The 16488-nt window shown below is 41.9% G+C and overlaps 2 protein-coding genes across 5 annotated transcripts; one reads left to right on the top strand and one right to left on the bottom strand.

The window, feature by feature from the left end:
* Positions 1-1720: 1720 nt before the first annotated feature.
* Positions 1721-9165, bottom strand: necap1 (NECAP endocytosis associated 1). 2 transcript variants are annotated; one of them, XM_037090002.1, is made up of 8 exons: positions 8789-8924; positions 7228-7328; positions 6920-7024; positions 6686-6767; positions 6418-6526; positions 5486-5633; positions 5127-5220; positions 1721-4407 (listed from the first exon to the last, which is right to left on the bottom strand). In XM_037090002.1, exons 1-8 carry the CDS (start codon positions 8881-8883, stop codon positions 4353-4355), a joined length of 789 nt encoding a protein of 262 aa, XP_036945897.1. In that variant the 5' UTR covers positions 8884-8924; the 3' UTR covers positions 1721-4352. The 2 variants fall into 2 exon arrangements, with proteins under 2 accessions (XP_036945897.1, XP_036945907.1); XM_037090012.1 differs by lacking the exon at positions 8789-8924 and adding an exon at positions 9038-9165 and having other exon boundaries at positions 1722-4407.
* Positions 9166-9208: 43 nt separating this feature from the next.
* Positions 9209-16488, top strand: LOC119014319 (epsin-2-like). Of its 3 annotated transcripts, none has more exons than XM_037089375.1 (12): positions 9215-9346; positions 9500-9750; positions 9930-10073; positions 10176-10283; positions 10770-10925; positions 11637-11765; positions 12117-12237; positions 12373-12548; positions 13032-14334; positions 14642-14788; positions 15241-15402; positions 15996-16488. In XM_037089375.1, the coding sequence occupies exons 4-12, from the start codon at positions 10215-10217 to the stop codon at positions 16478-16480; spliced, it is 2748 nt and encodes a 915-aa protein (XP_036945270.1). In that variant the 5' UTR covers positions 9215-9346; positions 9500-9750; positions 9930-10073; positions 10176-10214; the 3' UTR covers positions 16481-16488. The 3 variants fall into 3 exon arrangements, with proteins under 3 accessions (XP_036945260.1, XP_036945270.1, XP_036945275.1); XM_037089380.1 differs by having other exon boundaries at positions 9500-9647; XM_037089365.1 differs by lacking the exon at positions 9500-9750 and having other exon boundaries at positions 9209-9346.

A 16488-nucleotide genomic window follows, 5' to 3' on the forward strand; every position in this document is an offset into this window, starting at 1 on the left:
TTCGGAGCAGCACGTGAACACACGCTGGTACCTTGTTTGGACCTGGAGGAGATTACAGATTACATTACAGGTCTCCGCTGATGGGTACATGTCGTTTTCTGACTGCGACGCCGGCTCTGATTTCTCCTAATCGCAGCCTCGGGCCAAATCAAAAATGTACTTGTCTATTTTTTTTATGAAGTGCTGATGTATGTAGCTTTGAAGGTGATGCTAAGCTAAGATTAGACTCAGTGACCTAAGTCCTCTAACAGTGTGTCTGTCTGTCTGACCCGGACCAGAGTGGTCAGACAGAACAACATGGTATCTTTACTTTTAGTAAAGAGGCACCTTTTGGGTAGCCTTACAATGCTGCCATGTTAGCATGCTACAGGTAGGATTTACAAGTCCATGTTGAACATTTAAATCTGATCCCTCATCCGAGTGATGATGATGGATGGGAAACAGAATATTTGGCGAGCAGGATTACTCTGTAGTTCATGTTTGGCTGCCATACAGAACTGAATGGATCCGTCAAAATGACACATGTGATGTTGTTCTGGAGAGATGTGCTGCTCGGTGTCGGTTACAGAGCAGGAGGTGACCCAGATCAAACATGGAGAGGGATTCTCACACACACACACACACACACACACACACACACACACACACACACACACACACACACACACACTAAAGACTTGTCGTCAGAAATGTTCCGTGCTGTCGGTTAAATACCTAAATGACCTCAGAGCCAAAGAGAGGTGACACGAAACTCAGAGGAAGATGGATTTGAAGCTCGGGGGAGGACATCGAGATCTGAACCCACTGCTGGTTTCCTCTTTACACCTTCCGTCCGGCCGTCCGGCTGTCTGTCGCTCTCTTTTTCTGTCTGTCAGCAGATCTAAAAGCTACTGCCCGATGAGGTCATGTCCTGACCTTACGCAATATTTCTCACTTCTACTGTCGGGGGCACAGGACTGGGGGGAAAAGGAGAAGTGAGTATACTGGGCCACCATGTGAGGAGAGGCTGCAAAGACGGATGGGGTCCATGTAGAATGTCTTTATTACAGGGTTCTGAATTTTGTGTAACGTCCTAACATACTGTCACAAACCAGTCGTTTGGTAATGTGCATTCTGCAAACCACAGATTTATACTTTACATTTCTTTATGTCAACTTTATTTTTTTCTCAAACATTGTGCTTATGGTTTGGTTAGGGTTCTGGAAAACATGAGATTATCTGGTTCTGTTGCCGCAATCACCGCTCGAAAATGTCCCAGTGTCTCCTTAAATATATCCACTGGTTTCAAGCCCGTCTTCATTAGAAAGTGGCCGTATAGATTAACTATGAAAGCAGCATGTTATGACCCATATTTACATTTCTTATCAGACGGTTTTCAATAGTGATTATTTTAAGTTAGTAACATGGTTGGTCATGACTGAATGTAAGTTATTTGAATCCAAACCGAAATGTTTTCCTCAGCTTAACCAAACTCAGACAGCACAGCGGCTGTTACACTGCAAGGATAATTCAACAATTCTTTAAAAAGATGTACGTCGTTTTGGGAGTCACTGGAAATCAACCTCTACTGTAGTTTAGGTTCGAGGATGTGTTGGTGGTTTGCCATCTGGAATATCGGTCTCAACGAGCTGTAACGCTACACAACATGACAGTCAACTTATGAACATGTAATGTGAACATGATATAAATGTTGATATACTTAAATGACAAGCCATCACTCGTCCTTTCATAGGATTTATTGCCTCTTTCTCTTGAAACTGGTCACAAATCAAAAGTGTTAGTCCAGTGATTTTACAGCCAGGGTGGAATGAGTGAGAAATGGGAGACATTTTTATTTTTGAGCCAGCGATACGAGCAATGTAAACACAACACACACATCAACAAATCATATCAATCAGCCCTATAGCTTGATGCCAATCAAATACAGTTTGTGATTTTTATCACAGCAAATATTCAAAATATATGCAAACAAAATTAATTCACAGTCACAAAATGTTTATGACAATTCATATGTCAAATTCCTGTAAACACCATCCAACGTCACAATCAGCCGAAACTTTTTCAGCACAAAGATTAACAAATCATTTGCTGCCATTAAGACATTCATCAGATGAACTAAGACAATCATTTTGTTTATTGTGCCATCAGTCCACAGCTCTGACTCCACACATGGGTTCAATAAAACAGCATTTTTAAATTTCATTTCACAGCCTGATAACAGCGTCAGGTAAATCCTGTCCTTTTGCTAGAATATCATTTCATATCAAAATAAATTAAAGGGACAGTTTGACATTTTGTGAATTTTAAACAAACAAGATATGTGTTAATTAGTGAGACTTAGAGATGCTGTTAGGCACATTTTGTTCCCTTTGGACAGAGCCAGGCAAGCTGTCTTTTATGCTAAGCTAAGCTAAGATATCCAGCTGCTGGCTCCAGCCTCAGATTAAATACACAGACACGATTTACTCATCTAACTCTAATCAAAAAAACGAATATGGACTTGGATTGACCCAAAATGTCAAACTACTCCTTTAGATTCCAAGTAATTTCCCTCAGATTGTCTGAATCTGCTCTTGAACCTCAGACTTGTGTCGGAAAGCTTCTGCATCTGGAACTGTATTTACTTACATATTACATATATATTGCAACAGCTCAATGAACAATCTGCCAATACAAAAGCCTCGGGTGCATTTCATGAATCGATTACATGTGCACCTCTGTAATCCCACTCCTTCATGTGGAAATTCACAGAGCACATGAGAAAGTCATGTTAAGCTATTTCTGCTCAGGCTAACATTTGAGTTTAGCATATTAGCATCTTCTTAGCATCTAAAAGATAAATCCGTTGGACAGTTTACTATACGTTAATGCAAAGGCCAAGCTGAGATTTACTCTGTCAACACTTCAGATCATTTCATAAATGTGCCCTCAGTCCTGCTCTGGTTTACTTCATTCATCCAATCCAAAACTGGGTTTTGGAAATGGGTGAGTTAACTGGGGTGAGGAAGGTCTTTAAAAAAGTATTTCAGTAAATTTAATTTACTGCCATCAGACAAACATTTCCCACCATATTCAGCAAAATATGACATTTAATTCTTAGCTTATATAATTCTTAAGAAAACTCATTGAAAATGTGTCAAATGTAAATAACTGAGAAATAGTACGTGTCTGGATTTGGCTGCTGATTCCAGTGTTACAACAATAACAATAAACCTGCTGATAAGAAGCACGCAATAGGAAACACAAATATGATTTCACACTGTAAACATAAATTTATGGATTTAATGTGCCAGGAAGGAATGTTAACATTCCCCGAATATTTCTATGAATAAATCTTACCTACAGTATCTTTTCTCACTTTAAGTGAGCTTAGTGATTCTATAAACACTCTAAATACTGTACAATGGATCATTCCTGATTCATGTGGGGATAAAGACCAGGCGACGGTGTGATAAAGGCAATTTAATCTGCATTAAGAGAATTTAGTTTTCATAATGCAAAGCTAACCTGAACACTTTGAGGTTGCATCTTTAAATCCACTTGTTATATCATTATGAAATTCAAACCCCACTTCGGATCAGCTCTAGTTGTTTTAAATACAGAAATGTTGACACATGGACGCAGCTGTACTACTCCGCAATTCACAGTGTGAAGGTGGAACTGAGTGAGTCATTTAATCCCCTGATCAGTCTAAAATTTCAACTACCTAATCCTGCAAATGAGGTAAATGAGTGTAATGTGTCAGGAACTGTTCTTTCTTTTGGGTTTATCTTCAAATAAGTTAGACAGACTGTTGCAGTATGTCATGATTAAATCTCTCTCCATTTGAAATATTAAGGCTAATTATCAAAAATAAGATTTAAGTGCCAATTTGAGAACATAAAGACCATTTTCTTCTTTGATTTTGCAGCTCTGTGCACATTATTCACAGCAGGTCACATTAAACACTGGTACTGTTAGTGATGTGGCGCTCTGCAGTGCCTGCAGGGGAGCTGCAGCAGAGACAGAAACATGCCAGGTCAAACACAAAGCTCTGCTCAGAGAGCCATCTAGTGGAGAGGCAACGCAGACACAGAAAAGAAGAACTCAGGTCGTCACACATAGCCCTTAAATATAAGTGGAAATGGCTCATATCATGTCATGGCTTTAACAGATTAATGCTTCATTTCCTGCCAAGAACATTAGAAAGAACTGTGATTCTTTCTGAGAGAAATGATGTCATGAGTTGTTTCTACAGCTCTTCGGTGTTTCACGTTTCTGCTTTGGGATCAGTGTGTGGGAGTTAATCTCAGTGTGATGCACAGGAAGCTACAGACACAGATGCAGGTGAGATGGAGGTCACAACCGACGACTCAGAACTGGATCCAGTTCCCAGTTTCCTGCGGCCGAGACGGTGGTGGAACGGAGCTGAAAACACAGAAAATTCATGTTGTTTTTTTGTTCTTTGTATTCCAATATTACAAAGTTCTGGCTCGTGACAGCATCAGTGCAGCTGCTCATACTGACATGTACAAAAATGCTTTGTATAATATGTAATCTACACAGAATTTTACCAAAAACACATCACAAGTGTAGTTACTTTAAATGGCCAAAAGTATACGGACAGTCATTCTGACACTTTGCTGCTCATACATTTTATCCCTAACTGTCAGATCTCTCCCATTTTTACCCTAAATATTAATATGATAGTTCCTTTCACATCCAACACCTTTAAACTGAGCCGGACACATCAGTGTGAGACATTACTTAAGCTCTTGTGGCTGAAGGGGAACAAATCCCCTGCCCTCACCCGAGTTACATATAGATCATATTCACACGGCGGCCATTTTCCTCTCAGGGTAGTTAGTTCAAATGTAGTACGGCTGTTTTCCAGCTTCAAAACATTATCATTTAACTGCATCCTGATTGATCAGCAGCTGAAAAGACAACAGACTGTAGAATATGAACAGATATTTGGCAAGATTACAAGATAAAACAATATATTTGGTAACCCATTAGCTAAAAGTGACATGATACGAGAGGAAAGGCGTGAATTACTTTTGAAATATCAACACATATCTTGGACAAATTCATTTGAGCCTCAATGTAAAGTGCACTGGATGTAATCAAGCTTGCAATGTTTTTACCTTGCAGGAGCAGAGAAGTCTCCCCACAGATCTGAGCTGGGGTTCGACTGAACCACCGTGTTGGAGTTACTGGTGTCCAGCTCCAACAGGCAGCCTGACGGAGACAAACAGAGCTCATTAACAACAGCTTACAACCTGACACACATTTCGATTTCATTTTCTACCGCCTGGAGCTGTAATGACTCTTTGACTCATTTAACAGAAACTAATTAACACAGTGATTAAGGAAATAGGTCATCCCTGTAGGTTATCAGATGTTCTAATTTGCCCAAAGCAAACGTGCATGTTGGCTTCGATCGCCAACACGAATCACTGTTCACACAAAGTGAGTTATATTCAAGTTTGAGAGTGCCAGCTACCTGTCGCCGTGCCGTCCGTCTGAGGAACTATGTTGTGATTGGATGAGCCTGATAAAGGAGGAGGGGCTATCTTGCCTCCAGGTGGTGGTGGGAGGAGTCCAAACCCACCTGAGCCTTGAGGGCGGGGTTTATCCCTCTTTTTACCTTGCTAGAGATGGAGAAAAGAAAAAAAGATGTTCACAAAGGATTTCAGGAGTGTTAATGTTTTACCTCTGAGTATCTTTACATCACATTCAGCTCTGGACCAGTGGTGAGAAGTACCGAGTACATCTTAACGTACTTTACTTTACTTGACCATTACAGGCTACTTTATACTTCTACTCCTTGACATTTTACGGAAAAAATATTGTACTTTTTTTGCCAACACATTTATCTGACAGTTTGACTTACTGGTTACTTTTCATCCAGCTGCATTAAACAACTTAAACAAATCTGTCACAAAATTGTCAAGGCAACCGAGAAAGACGGGGAAGGTTTCATATTTTACCTCCTGTTACACTCTGCTCTCAGATGGCCAATAAAAAATTATTAATACATGTAAATTGTCACAGAGCCCCTTTGAGAGCAATGCAATGATTTTTTCTTTATATATTAGGCACCATTATAGTGTGCAGAACAGACACATTAATGGAATAAATGGAAATTGATTGATTGATTGATTGATTTGTGAACAAAAAATGGTCCTCAACACTTTAGATCTCTAGTTTCGAGCTTCATTTTATGTTTTACGGGCAACATTAAGTTATTTTTCCGCCTACTAAATGCATGTGACATTACTGATTCATTATGATTACTAGCAGGGCAATTTAATTATAAAGCCACTGACTGGAAGACTGTTACTTTCCAAACTTACCAGCAGTCTCATTGTATTTTCATGATATTAACAACTGTAGTAACCTGGACATCTTCATGTTTGTCAAACTGGTTCCTACCCCTATGTTGAGTGTGATGGTCTGTCCCTCTTTAAAGCCCAAGTCCAGTTTTGGTCCTGAATCGCCAAGCTGGGCACTTTTACTGAATTCAGTCTCCTGTTTCACCCATCTGCAGTGAAGAGAGGCAGACATCAGCACAGCTACAGAAATAAACAAAGCATCTCAGCAGTTTTCAGAAAACCTACAGCATGCAGCTTTCAGTAAGTGCTGTGCATCTAAAAGACAGCATCTTCTTTCTCATCACAAAAGCAGCCTGGTCACCACTTACTTGAAGTGGTCCTGCAAAGCCACGTTGAAATCGAAGGCGTCCCCTCGGTCCCCGAAGCCAACTCCAATGAAAGCACTGCGACCTGCAGACAAGAGCGACAGTATCTGACATGAACAACAGCCAACGTGACGTTCTTTAAATCCACATGTTGAAAGAGGATTTAGAGCTTAGTTAGTAACCAGTTGAAGTTGTTGAGACCAAAAATATGACTCGCAGTCATTTTCACATCCTCACCATTGTCGTCTTGTATCCGGAGAACAAAGTATCTGCTGGAGTCGCTGACGGTTTCCACTGCTATGCCAGGATACTCTTGAACTGGTGCCTGGGCAAACAGCTCCCCTGCAGGACAGGAGGGAAAACAACAGGAGAAATTAATTCGAAGTACTGAACCATTCATTTATTAATCGATTTATTCCTCAAATCCATCCAATATATCACCGGGCTTCTGACGGTTTGTGCTGAGAAAATAATAGTTGGCTCAGGTGAGCTGTGATGCTCTGATGTAAGTGAGTGATCTAATCGAGCTGAAAGTTCAGTCATACCTGAGACCTTGTCCTCCAGCTTGATGAACGCTACTTTGCCCTTGGCTGTGATCCTCATTCGACCAGACCAGTCTGGATTTTCCAGCTTCCAGTCTGCTGCCCTGTAGACAGACTGGATGTTAGACCAAAACGTAACTCATGAAACTGGAGTATTTACAAGACATTGCTATTTACGTTGACGTTAACTGTTTCACAAAAGGTGTAGTTTCAGTTACTAATGTAACCTTTGAAACTGGCTTGATCTCAAATATCTGCTCATCCCAGTGTTTTGCATAAGTATTACTCATGATGAGAGAATGTGTGAGGGCTATTTATTAGTCAAATCACAGAAAATTCAAAACAATGAAATCTGTGAAATTATCTTCATCAAGAGGTGTCCTTGTTATGTTTTCATACTTTTTGTGAATAATACACAACACTTCACAAAAAAGTAACAATGCATGTTTTTCAGAAACATAGCTGATCAAGTTTTTTTGGCTTGTGGCCTTAAAATTAAGTAATGTCTGTGTGTGAACCCACATAACAGCTAATAGTTAATAGCACACACAAAAAAGTACACACAAAAAAAAAAGTCAAGAATTGGAGTAAAGTTTACACGACACAAAGGGGCCCAGTGTATTTTTTGGGAAGAAATGCAGACCGAGCATTTTGATATTGACACTGATAAAGAGGTAATATAGCAAACTCTGAAATATTTTTTCCATAAGTGAATAAACAAGGTCACCAGAACACTGTAGCTAGAAAAATGTCAGGGTCCGCCACATGTAAACAAAGCAAAACAGTAACAGCCATGAAAACAAATAGTTTAAATGGTTTGTTTAGACACATGAACATATATAAAGATCTTAAATATCTTCCTCAAAACTACATAGCGCAGCTTTAATCTCATCTCTTTAGGAGTCAGAACCCACCAGCTTAAACTACAATACATACTAGATATTTATCAATAAGTGGTTTAGCGTGAATATAATCAATCATTTGTCTTGATAACTTCCACATTGTTTTTTATCAGGTCATATAAGCTTGCTGGTTGCCATATTGATCCATGTAAGGGCTCTTAATGGAGATTTTATCATATTTGTCTGTATGTCCATCCAGACAGTCTCGGATGCGCCTGCGTGTCCACCACAGACTGGGACAAAGTTTAAATCAGTGTTGAACAACCTCAAGCGAAGACTATCGATCGTGAAAACAATATTTTCAAACCCAGTAGTTTCTCTGTGTAAAGAAGACACCCAAGCTGTCACACGCTGTGGGACCGTCCTGGCAAATCGCCCGTATCGACCCGGTGTGATGACAGATCCCCCCCCCGTCACATCTCTGAAAGCTCGAAGCGACACAGACAGACGATCAGCCAACGAGCCGAACCGCGACTCTGCAGCTGGAACCGTTTATAAATCCGACGGTCTGCCAACAACACCACACGAAGCCAGTGCCCCTCATCCGTGCTGTGAAAGCTGGCACCGAGCGGTGAAAGTGCAATGCCCGCCCCGAGCGACGCCAAACACCGTTAAAGCAGATTTCACGGCGCCCTGAAACGACCGACCGTTAATTCTTTTACCTGTACGAGCGATTTGAAGCCCGCGGCGGGATGCGATAAACGTTGACATCGGGCTTCACGCACAGGATGGACTCGTACTCGCCCTCGGCCGCCATCTTGATTCAACTGTTATTGATGTGGGAGTTGTGGTTGTGACTCATTTATTCAGTTCTTTAGTGAGGGGGGCCTGTGTGTGTGTGTGTGTGTGTGTGTGTGTGTGTGTGTGTGTGTGTGTGTGTGTGTGTGTGTGTGTGTGTGTTTGCGACGTACCAACCGCCAGACGGCATCAGTTGCGGCTCAGTCAGTGACCGTTACCATCAGGAACAGTATAAACGCTTCTCTAATGTCACGAAACTGTTCACTATTTTTATCTTACTGGAAAATTCACACGTTTCCGGTAAATTTATTAGTTTAATTCGGGAATAAAATACTCGGGTCCGGTTTTAAATTAGTGGGTATTTTAATGTGAAGGAATAGGATAATATATCGGGGGGCGTGGACTAGCAGGTGCTGAAACTGCGGAAGCGGAAACCGCTGCGTCGTGTCGTCTCCTCGAAGATTCCTGGAGATCGGCTCAGGGTTAGTGCTTTATTTTACCTGCAAAAACGCTCATTTGACTCACGAAATAACGTACGATCAGTGTGTGTTGTTTTTAACTTAAAGCAGCGGCTGTTTTTTGACATATAACCCCTCTTGTTAATTGCTGAAAGCTGATTGTTGCTGGCTTCACAGCACCGCTCGACCGTTAGCCATATTGACGGCTGCTGGCCGTCTTCATTCGCTCTCCGAGGTCCTGAAAACACGATCTGTGACTCCTGACAGACACGTTACTTGAAAGCACGCCGACCTACAGTTGACACGGCTCACACCTATCATCCAGGTGTGCTCTCAATGAGGGTTTAGCTTATATTTTCTTACACCAGCCCGAGGATGCTGAGAGCTAACTAGCTTGTAGCTTAGCCAGACGGCTAACTAACCTCTCGGTGAGGATCCTACGTGTTTGTCGCAGTGATTATGACAGTCTGACACCACAGCAGGTGTAGGCACACCCCTACTTTAGCTTTGCAGTCACATATTCATAATTGCCAGGTTGCTGTTGTCACTCAGTGCCAAACCCTGCCTCAGCACTTTTTTTTTGGTGTCGACTCGTTCCTCCCTGCAGGATCTGGTTTCTGACATCCTGAGAGAAGCCAGTGCAGTCAGTGAGGAGAGAGACCAGCAGGATGTTCGCTCAGTGATCCAGCAACTGAACTCAAGCAAGATCAAAATAAATCTATAAGACAGCACAGAGAGATTTTAACGAAAGGTGTGGGAGTTTGTATCTGTTTGTTTTTTTTAAATCATTTTATTTATGTTTTTCTTGTCTCTGTAAACATTCACCGATGTTAACAAGTTTCCTCTGAATCAGACCGTGGTGGTTTGATTCCCCACCTCCCCCCAAGACACCATGACGTCCTCCATGCTCCGCCGTCAGCTGAAGAACCTGGTCCAGAACTACTCTGAGGCTGAGGTCAAGGTAAGACAGACTGGAATCAAGTGGTGAAGACCTCTGTGAACCCATTGTTTCTGCTTGTCTGGATCAAGATGCATTTTCTTGAGGGATTTCTGGAAAATGTTTGCCTTTATTAGACAGGAAATAGAAAAGAGATACAAGGAAAGGAAAGACGAGACACTAAGGATGACGTACATAAGGCCAGACACAAACCAGGAATGTTGCAATTACGTTAAATTACTTTAACCTGTCGGCCTCTAGCACCTCCTAAGATCCTATTTTAAGATATCCAATGACAGTTTATACTTATTGTGCATCCTTTTTTACATATTGTCATTGAATATCATATATAATGAATCATGCTTAATACTTGTGTTTACATAATGAAATGAGGTAATGACATGTTGGGTCACAGAGTTGTTTTGTCACAAGCTGGCATCTGTGACCTTTGGACTGTCACCACCTTATATTTACTAAACACTGAAATTTCATGCTTTGCTTCTTTTCCAGGTGAGAGAGGCGACATCTAATGACCCATGGGGCCCATCCAGCACTCAGATGGCTGACATCTCTGATCTGACCTACAATGTGGTGGCCTGTAACGAGATCATGACGATGCTCTGGAAACGCCTGAAAGATGACAGGAACTGGAGACACATCCACAAGGTAACAATAGAAAAGGTTCCCTGCTTTGATACATTTAACAACAGACCCACTGAGATGTCTCAGATGGATGAATCATAGATAATAATGAATTGAGCCTAATATTGTCACCCAGAGATCTCTTAGATTGTTGCTTTGCTGTGTTCAGGGAGAATCATATCTAAAGGTGACGGATGCTTAATTTCCAATAATTCATAAAACTGTATCTGTCTGCTGTGTCTTTGTAGACATCTTGAAAACCACCATATGTTGTTAAACTCTTTTGATTTATGTTTAGTTTGCAAACTTTACCTTTGCAATAGTTTTTAAACTCAGCTGAAATATTTTGCCATTTGAAAGCAATTGCTGGTCTATCACATGACATGATTTATCTCTCTAGGCTTTGCTAAAGACAGAAGGTCTTTGGTAAAGACATAACCGCCCCACATATCTGCTGTTGAATTACTTGTATCACCTATAGCAATAACATAAGAGACCACTGTAACTTTGCCATTCATGGGATTTTGTATTGGCACTAAGTTACACTCGTGTCCAGTACAAGCACTGCATAATTTAACGCTTTTTCATCGTTTATCTTTTCCTACCAACTTTGTGATTTTACACAGATTTTATTGTTGTTTTAGAAAACAAATGGATTTTGACATTATTTTTGTTTCCATTATGTACATTAAGGTTTAAAATTTTTACTCATTTCCATACTTTTGTCCATACCAGTCCCTGACACTGCTGGAGTACCTGTTAAAGACCGGTGACGATCGCGTGCTCCTGAAAATGAAAGACAACATCTACATCGTCAAAGCCCTCACAGAGTATCGCTTTGTAGAAAAGGATGGCAAAGATCAGGTGATACATGCTGCCTGATTACGTCCAAATGATACAACCCTTTCATATCCATTAAAAGGATGCATGGTATGCATTAAGGTTACCCATTATTGACACTATAATATTCACATCATCTCAGTCCTTTAAGCCTCTCAGCCAGGTTCATAAATAAGGAACGCTAAGAGATTCAGTCGAGGTTTACTGTCTCAAGAAAATGTGAGAACACCTTGATTCCAGACCAAGTGCTTAAGTTGGGAGTTTATTTTTTTATTATTTATTTTTGTTTCAGGACTAGGTTTTTCAGACTTGAATAGGGTTTTGCTTAAATGTTCAGAACCAAATCATTGTCTGATTTAAGTATGTCTCTCCCAGGGTTCAAATGTGAGAGAGAAGGCCAAGGTTGTTCTTGTTCTTATGGAGGATGATGACAAACTAAAGGAGGAGAGAGACTTTGCTAAAAAGACCAGAGAGAAGACATCAAAAGGTTCTGCTGGTGAGCCCTTCTATCAAAAAGAAACACTACACTAAACAACACTAAATGCCCAATATTTAACTGTGTTGGTACAGTTGTCTTTGCCCTCTACTCATTCAAATCTCATTCAATCTCTTCTCCATCTCTTCTTACCAGCCTCATCCACAGATGCAGTCAAGGATCCCAACTATAAGCCGTGCTATGTTGCCGGTGCCTCAGGGCTTCCATCCTTAGACAACATACCCTCAGTGGCTGACTTGACTGCTTCTTTTGCCGCCCGCAAAGAGGAGCGTCTTAAGCAGGAAGCTGAGAAGAAAGAAATGGAGAGGAGGGTAAGTGTATCGGAAATGCTGTTCTCAGACATGGCTGGTGGACACCATAGCATCAACACTATGCTGTGGATTAAAACAAGATCTGTAAGCTAAGAAATAACCAGATCCCTTCATATGTCATAACTTTAAAGAAAGTTATTTTGGAGTAACATTTTGTAGAGTAAATTAGTCGTAAGTAGCCGATGCAATACTCATACATTACACTATTTTCCTATGATACACTTAACCTTTTCCTGCTCATTCATTGTGTCCCAATACATACAATAAACTGTAAAACCACAGTACCATAAATTGATCCCCTGGGTCAATGTGGGAGAATTTATAAGTATCAAATCCCGTAGAGTACTTTATGTCAGCCGCAATATTAAAACAGTTTAAATGTATCTGTTACATCTTTTGAAAACAGGAGGGATTTGGTTACACCACAATTAAACCATAGTTTGTGCTTACCTTCCTAATTGTGCAATTGTAATTCAATTCTAGGCCAAACTGAGTGAAGATGAGCTGAAATGGGAGGATGCTGGCAAAGGCGGTGACTCTAAAGATGGTGCTTGGGGAGGAGAGAAAGCGGGGGAGGGAGAGGAGGTAAAAACGGATGCATGGGGAGCTCCAGTCGAACCTAAAGAAGCCACAGACCCATGGGGCACACCAGCAAGACCTGATACAGATGACAAGGAGCCCAGCAGTGATGCTTGGGGGGCACCGTCTAAAAGTGATGAGGATCCATTTGCTGCACCAAAAACTGAGGAAGATCCATTTGCAGCACCAAAAACTGAGGAAGATCCATTTGCAGCACCAAAGAATGGAGAAGATCCTTTTGCTGCACCAAAAGATAGTTCAGACCCTTTCAGTGCACCCAAAGACAAGGAAGATCCATTTGCTGCTCCAAAAGGTAAACCAGATGCTTTCAGTTCATCTAACAGTGATCCATTTAATGCTCCAAAAGATGATCCATTTAATGCTCCAAAAGATGATCCGTTCAATGCTCCAAAAGATGATCCGTTCAATGCTCCAAAAGATGATCCGTTCAGTGCCCCAAAAGATGATCCGTTCACTGCTCCAAAAGATGATCCGTTCACTGCTCCAAAAGATGATCCATTCAGTGCCCCAAAAGATGATCCATTCAATGCCCCAAAAGATGATCCGTTTAATGCTCCAAAAGATGATCCATTTAATGCTCCAAAAGATGATCCGTTTAATGCTCCAAAAGATGATCCATTCAGTGCTACCAAAGATGATCCATTTAACACCCCGAAAGATGATCCATTCACTGCACCAGCATCAACACCTCCTAAAGAAGATCCATTTGCAGCACCAGCATCTAAAGATGACCCTTTCACTGCTCCCACAACACCACCTAAAGAGGATCCTTTTTCTGCATCGACTAAACCTACCAAAGAAGACCCTTTTGCTGCACCAACAACACCACCTAAAGAGGATCCTTTCTCTGCACCATCCAAACCTTCAAAAGACGACCCTTTTGCTGCACCAACAACGCCACCTAAAGAAGACCCATTTGGAGTGCCATCCAGCCCACCAAAGGATGAGGCTTCAGATCCCTTCAATGCTCCTCCAGTTAGCTCGCCCCAAGGCAGTGCAGATGCATGGGGAGCCCCTGCTAGCTCTTCACCCACCGCAGGATCAGATCCCTGGGATGCACCATCTGCTCCAAATGAAACAAAAGGCGGAGATCCCTGGGGCGATGGGACAAGTGCCACATCGCCTGTTGATAATTCTGATGGTTTTGGGGATTCATCCAAACCAGACAGTGACCCTTGGGGAACAGGTAAAAAACAAACAAATAAATGCTTGGGTATGATGATTAATACCTGGAATATTTAGGAATTCTTTTATCTGAAATAATACTCTAAATTTGAAGTTAACTTTGTGTATTCCGAAGCTTGCCTTATTTTCCCAATGGAAATGGGATAACAGAACGATTCCCATAGGACTTTATTATTTGGTTGGGCTGTTGAAAGAGAGATTCTTGAAGGTGTCATCTTTTCGTTTTTGTGTGATGAACAGTTTGTTGGGGAAGTAACAAAGACTCTGAGCAAGAGATTGACCCTGCGCCTGTTCTATTTCCCTTTTAGCTGCAGCTCCGGGTGGCACTGATGATGCATGGGGTGCTCCAGCTGCACCCTCAGACTCTTCCCCATCGAGTGACCCCTTTGGAGATGGAGCTTCTAAAAAAGGTGATCCTTGGGGTGCACCGAGCAGCACACCTAGCAATGGGACAGGTAAATTGCACTTACACTCTCTCTAAATGCATGTAATTGCGCTCCATCCATTATTCATAAGAGTCGTCCTCTTTCTACACAGCATCAAATGTCCCGCTCTGACTTTATAAACTAAATCTTTATGCTGCATTGTCTGCTAAAATTTCTGCTTGTTCTTAATCTCCCAGCTCAACTGAGAATGGTCTCCCTAAAAAATGTAACTCTGTGTGTGCATCTGTGCTTATGTACATTTATACACAAATACACCCTTCTCTTGTCTACATTAAATGGTCCCTTGCATGTGTGACCATTTTCTTCCTTTTTCTTCATTTCACCTCCTTCCCATCAGTCAGCAGCTGGCTAACAATCCTAATCAACTAAACTTTCTTCCGCTTTGCTCTCTCTTCCTCCCTGACCTCTTCCCAAAAGAAAACACCTTTTAGAGTAGAATTGGACCTTTTATTTTATTGCAGGAAAGCAAGCAATGCAGGAAAAGGAGATATATAGAAAGACTGCTTCCTTTCTGGGCTCTGCGGGGGCGTCGCTTGTTGACTTGGACGATCTGTTTTCTTCTAACCCCAAACCCATACAACGCCCCCTCATCAACACGTCCGCCGCCCAGACACAAGCCATTGGTAAGGACAGAGAAAATGCTTCGCTCTGGGTGAAAAATTACATTTTTGACAAAGGCCTCATGTGGAGTTACTTGTGGTGTGCTTAATTCAAATGGATGTGTGATCGACCTCGAAGACTGAAAAATCACTGAGATACTAAAACTCAGCAATTCCCTGGTGAGGTTTCAAATGCATTCAACTACTGTTCAGCTGAAGACTTCAGTCCAGAGTGAGACAGAGGGGGAGGGGGACATGCAGAGAGGGGGAGACAGTGTGACTGACAAATAGATATTTATCATAGGTTGTGTGGAAAAGCTTTCTGTGATTATGTGTTTCACCTAACCACCCCTCCCCTGTGGTTTCGCTGTAGTGTATAGATGTCGTTGTATGTGTGCGCGCGTGTGTGTGTGTGTGTGTGTGTGTGTGTGTGTGAGCATTAGTTACCTATTAAAGTGTAGAATAGAGACTAGTGTATGTTATCCAGCAGATAATTAACTCTTCTCACCTCTCTCTGCTTTGGTGCATTTTCTCTTCGCTTGAATACTTCAAACTATGTATCCCTCCCTCCTTCCCCTCACCCCTCCATCCTCCTGTTGCTCGTCCTAATTTCCCAGGCGCTTTCAAAGCCAGGGGCATGACATCTGGCCTTGTGGTCAGATCGAGGGCTGCTGCAGGGGTGTCCTTTCCCGAAACACCGGCCCCACAATGTAGCCCTTTTGGTTCCACCCTGGCTCCCTCCTTTGGTACAACTTCTCTTACTTTTGGAGCTGCTCAGGCAGTTCCTCCGTGTTCAGGAACTGGAATGGTTCAATCTGCGTCTGTGGGAGGGAGTCCACAGATGGGATTTAACATAACCTCCTATAGTAGGGGAGATGGAACGGTGCAGTCTGGGAATCTAGAGGGGAATCCTTGGGCAGACCACTTATTGGGCACACAAATGGGTCAGTCCAGTTTCTTTGGAGGGAATCAACAAGCCGGCTTGGCCTACTTGGGAGGATCCACTCCACATAACAGGGGAATCCCCCTCCAGCCACAGTTGCTCTCAGGCAGCAGGCTGGGTGAGACGGTGAATAAAAACAACAATCCATTCATGTTCTGACAACTTGA

This window comes from Acanthopagrus latus, chromosome 3 (genome assembly GCF_904848185.1).
Source record: "Acanthopagrus latus isolate v.2019 chromosome 3, fAcaLat1.1, whole genome shotgun sequence".
Taxonomy (NCBI): Eukaryota; Metazoa; Chordata; class Actinopteri; order Spariformes; family Sparidae; genus Acanthopagrus; species Acanthopagrus latus.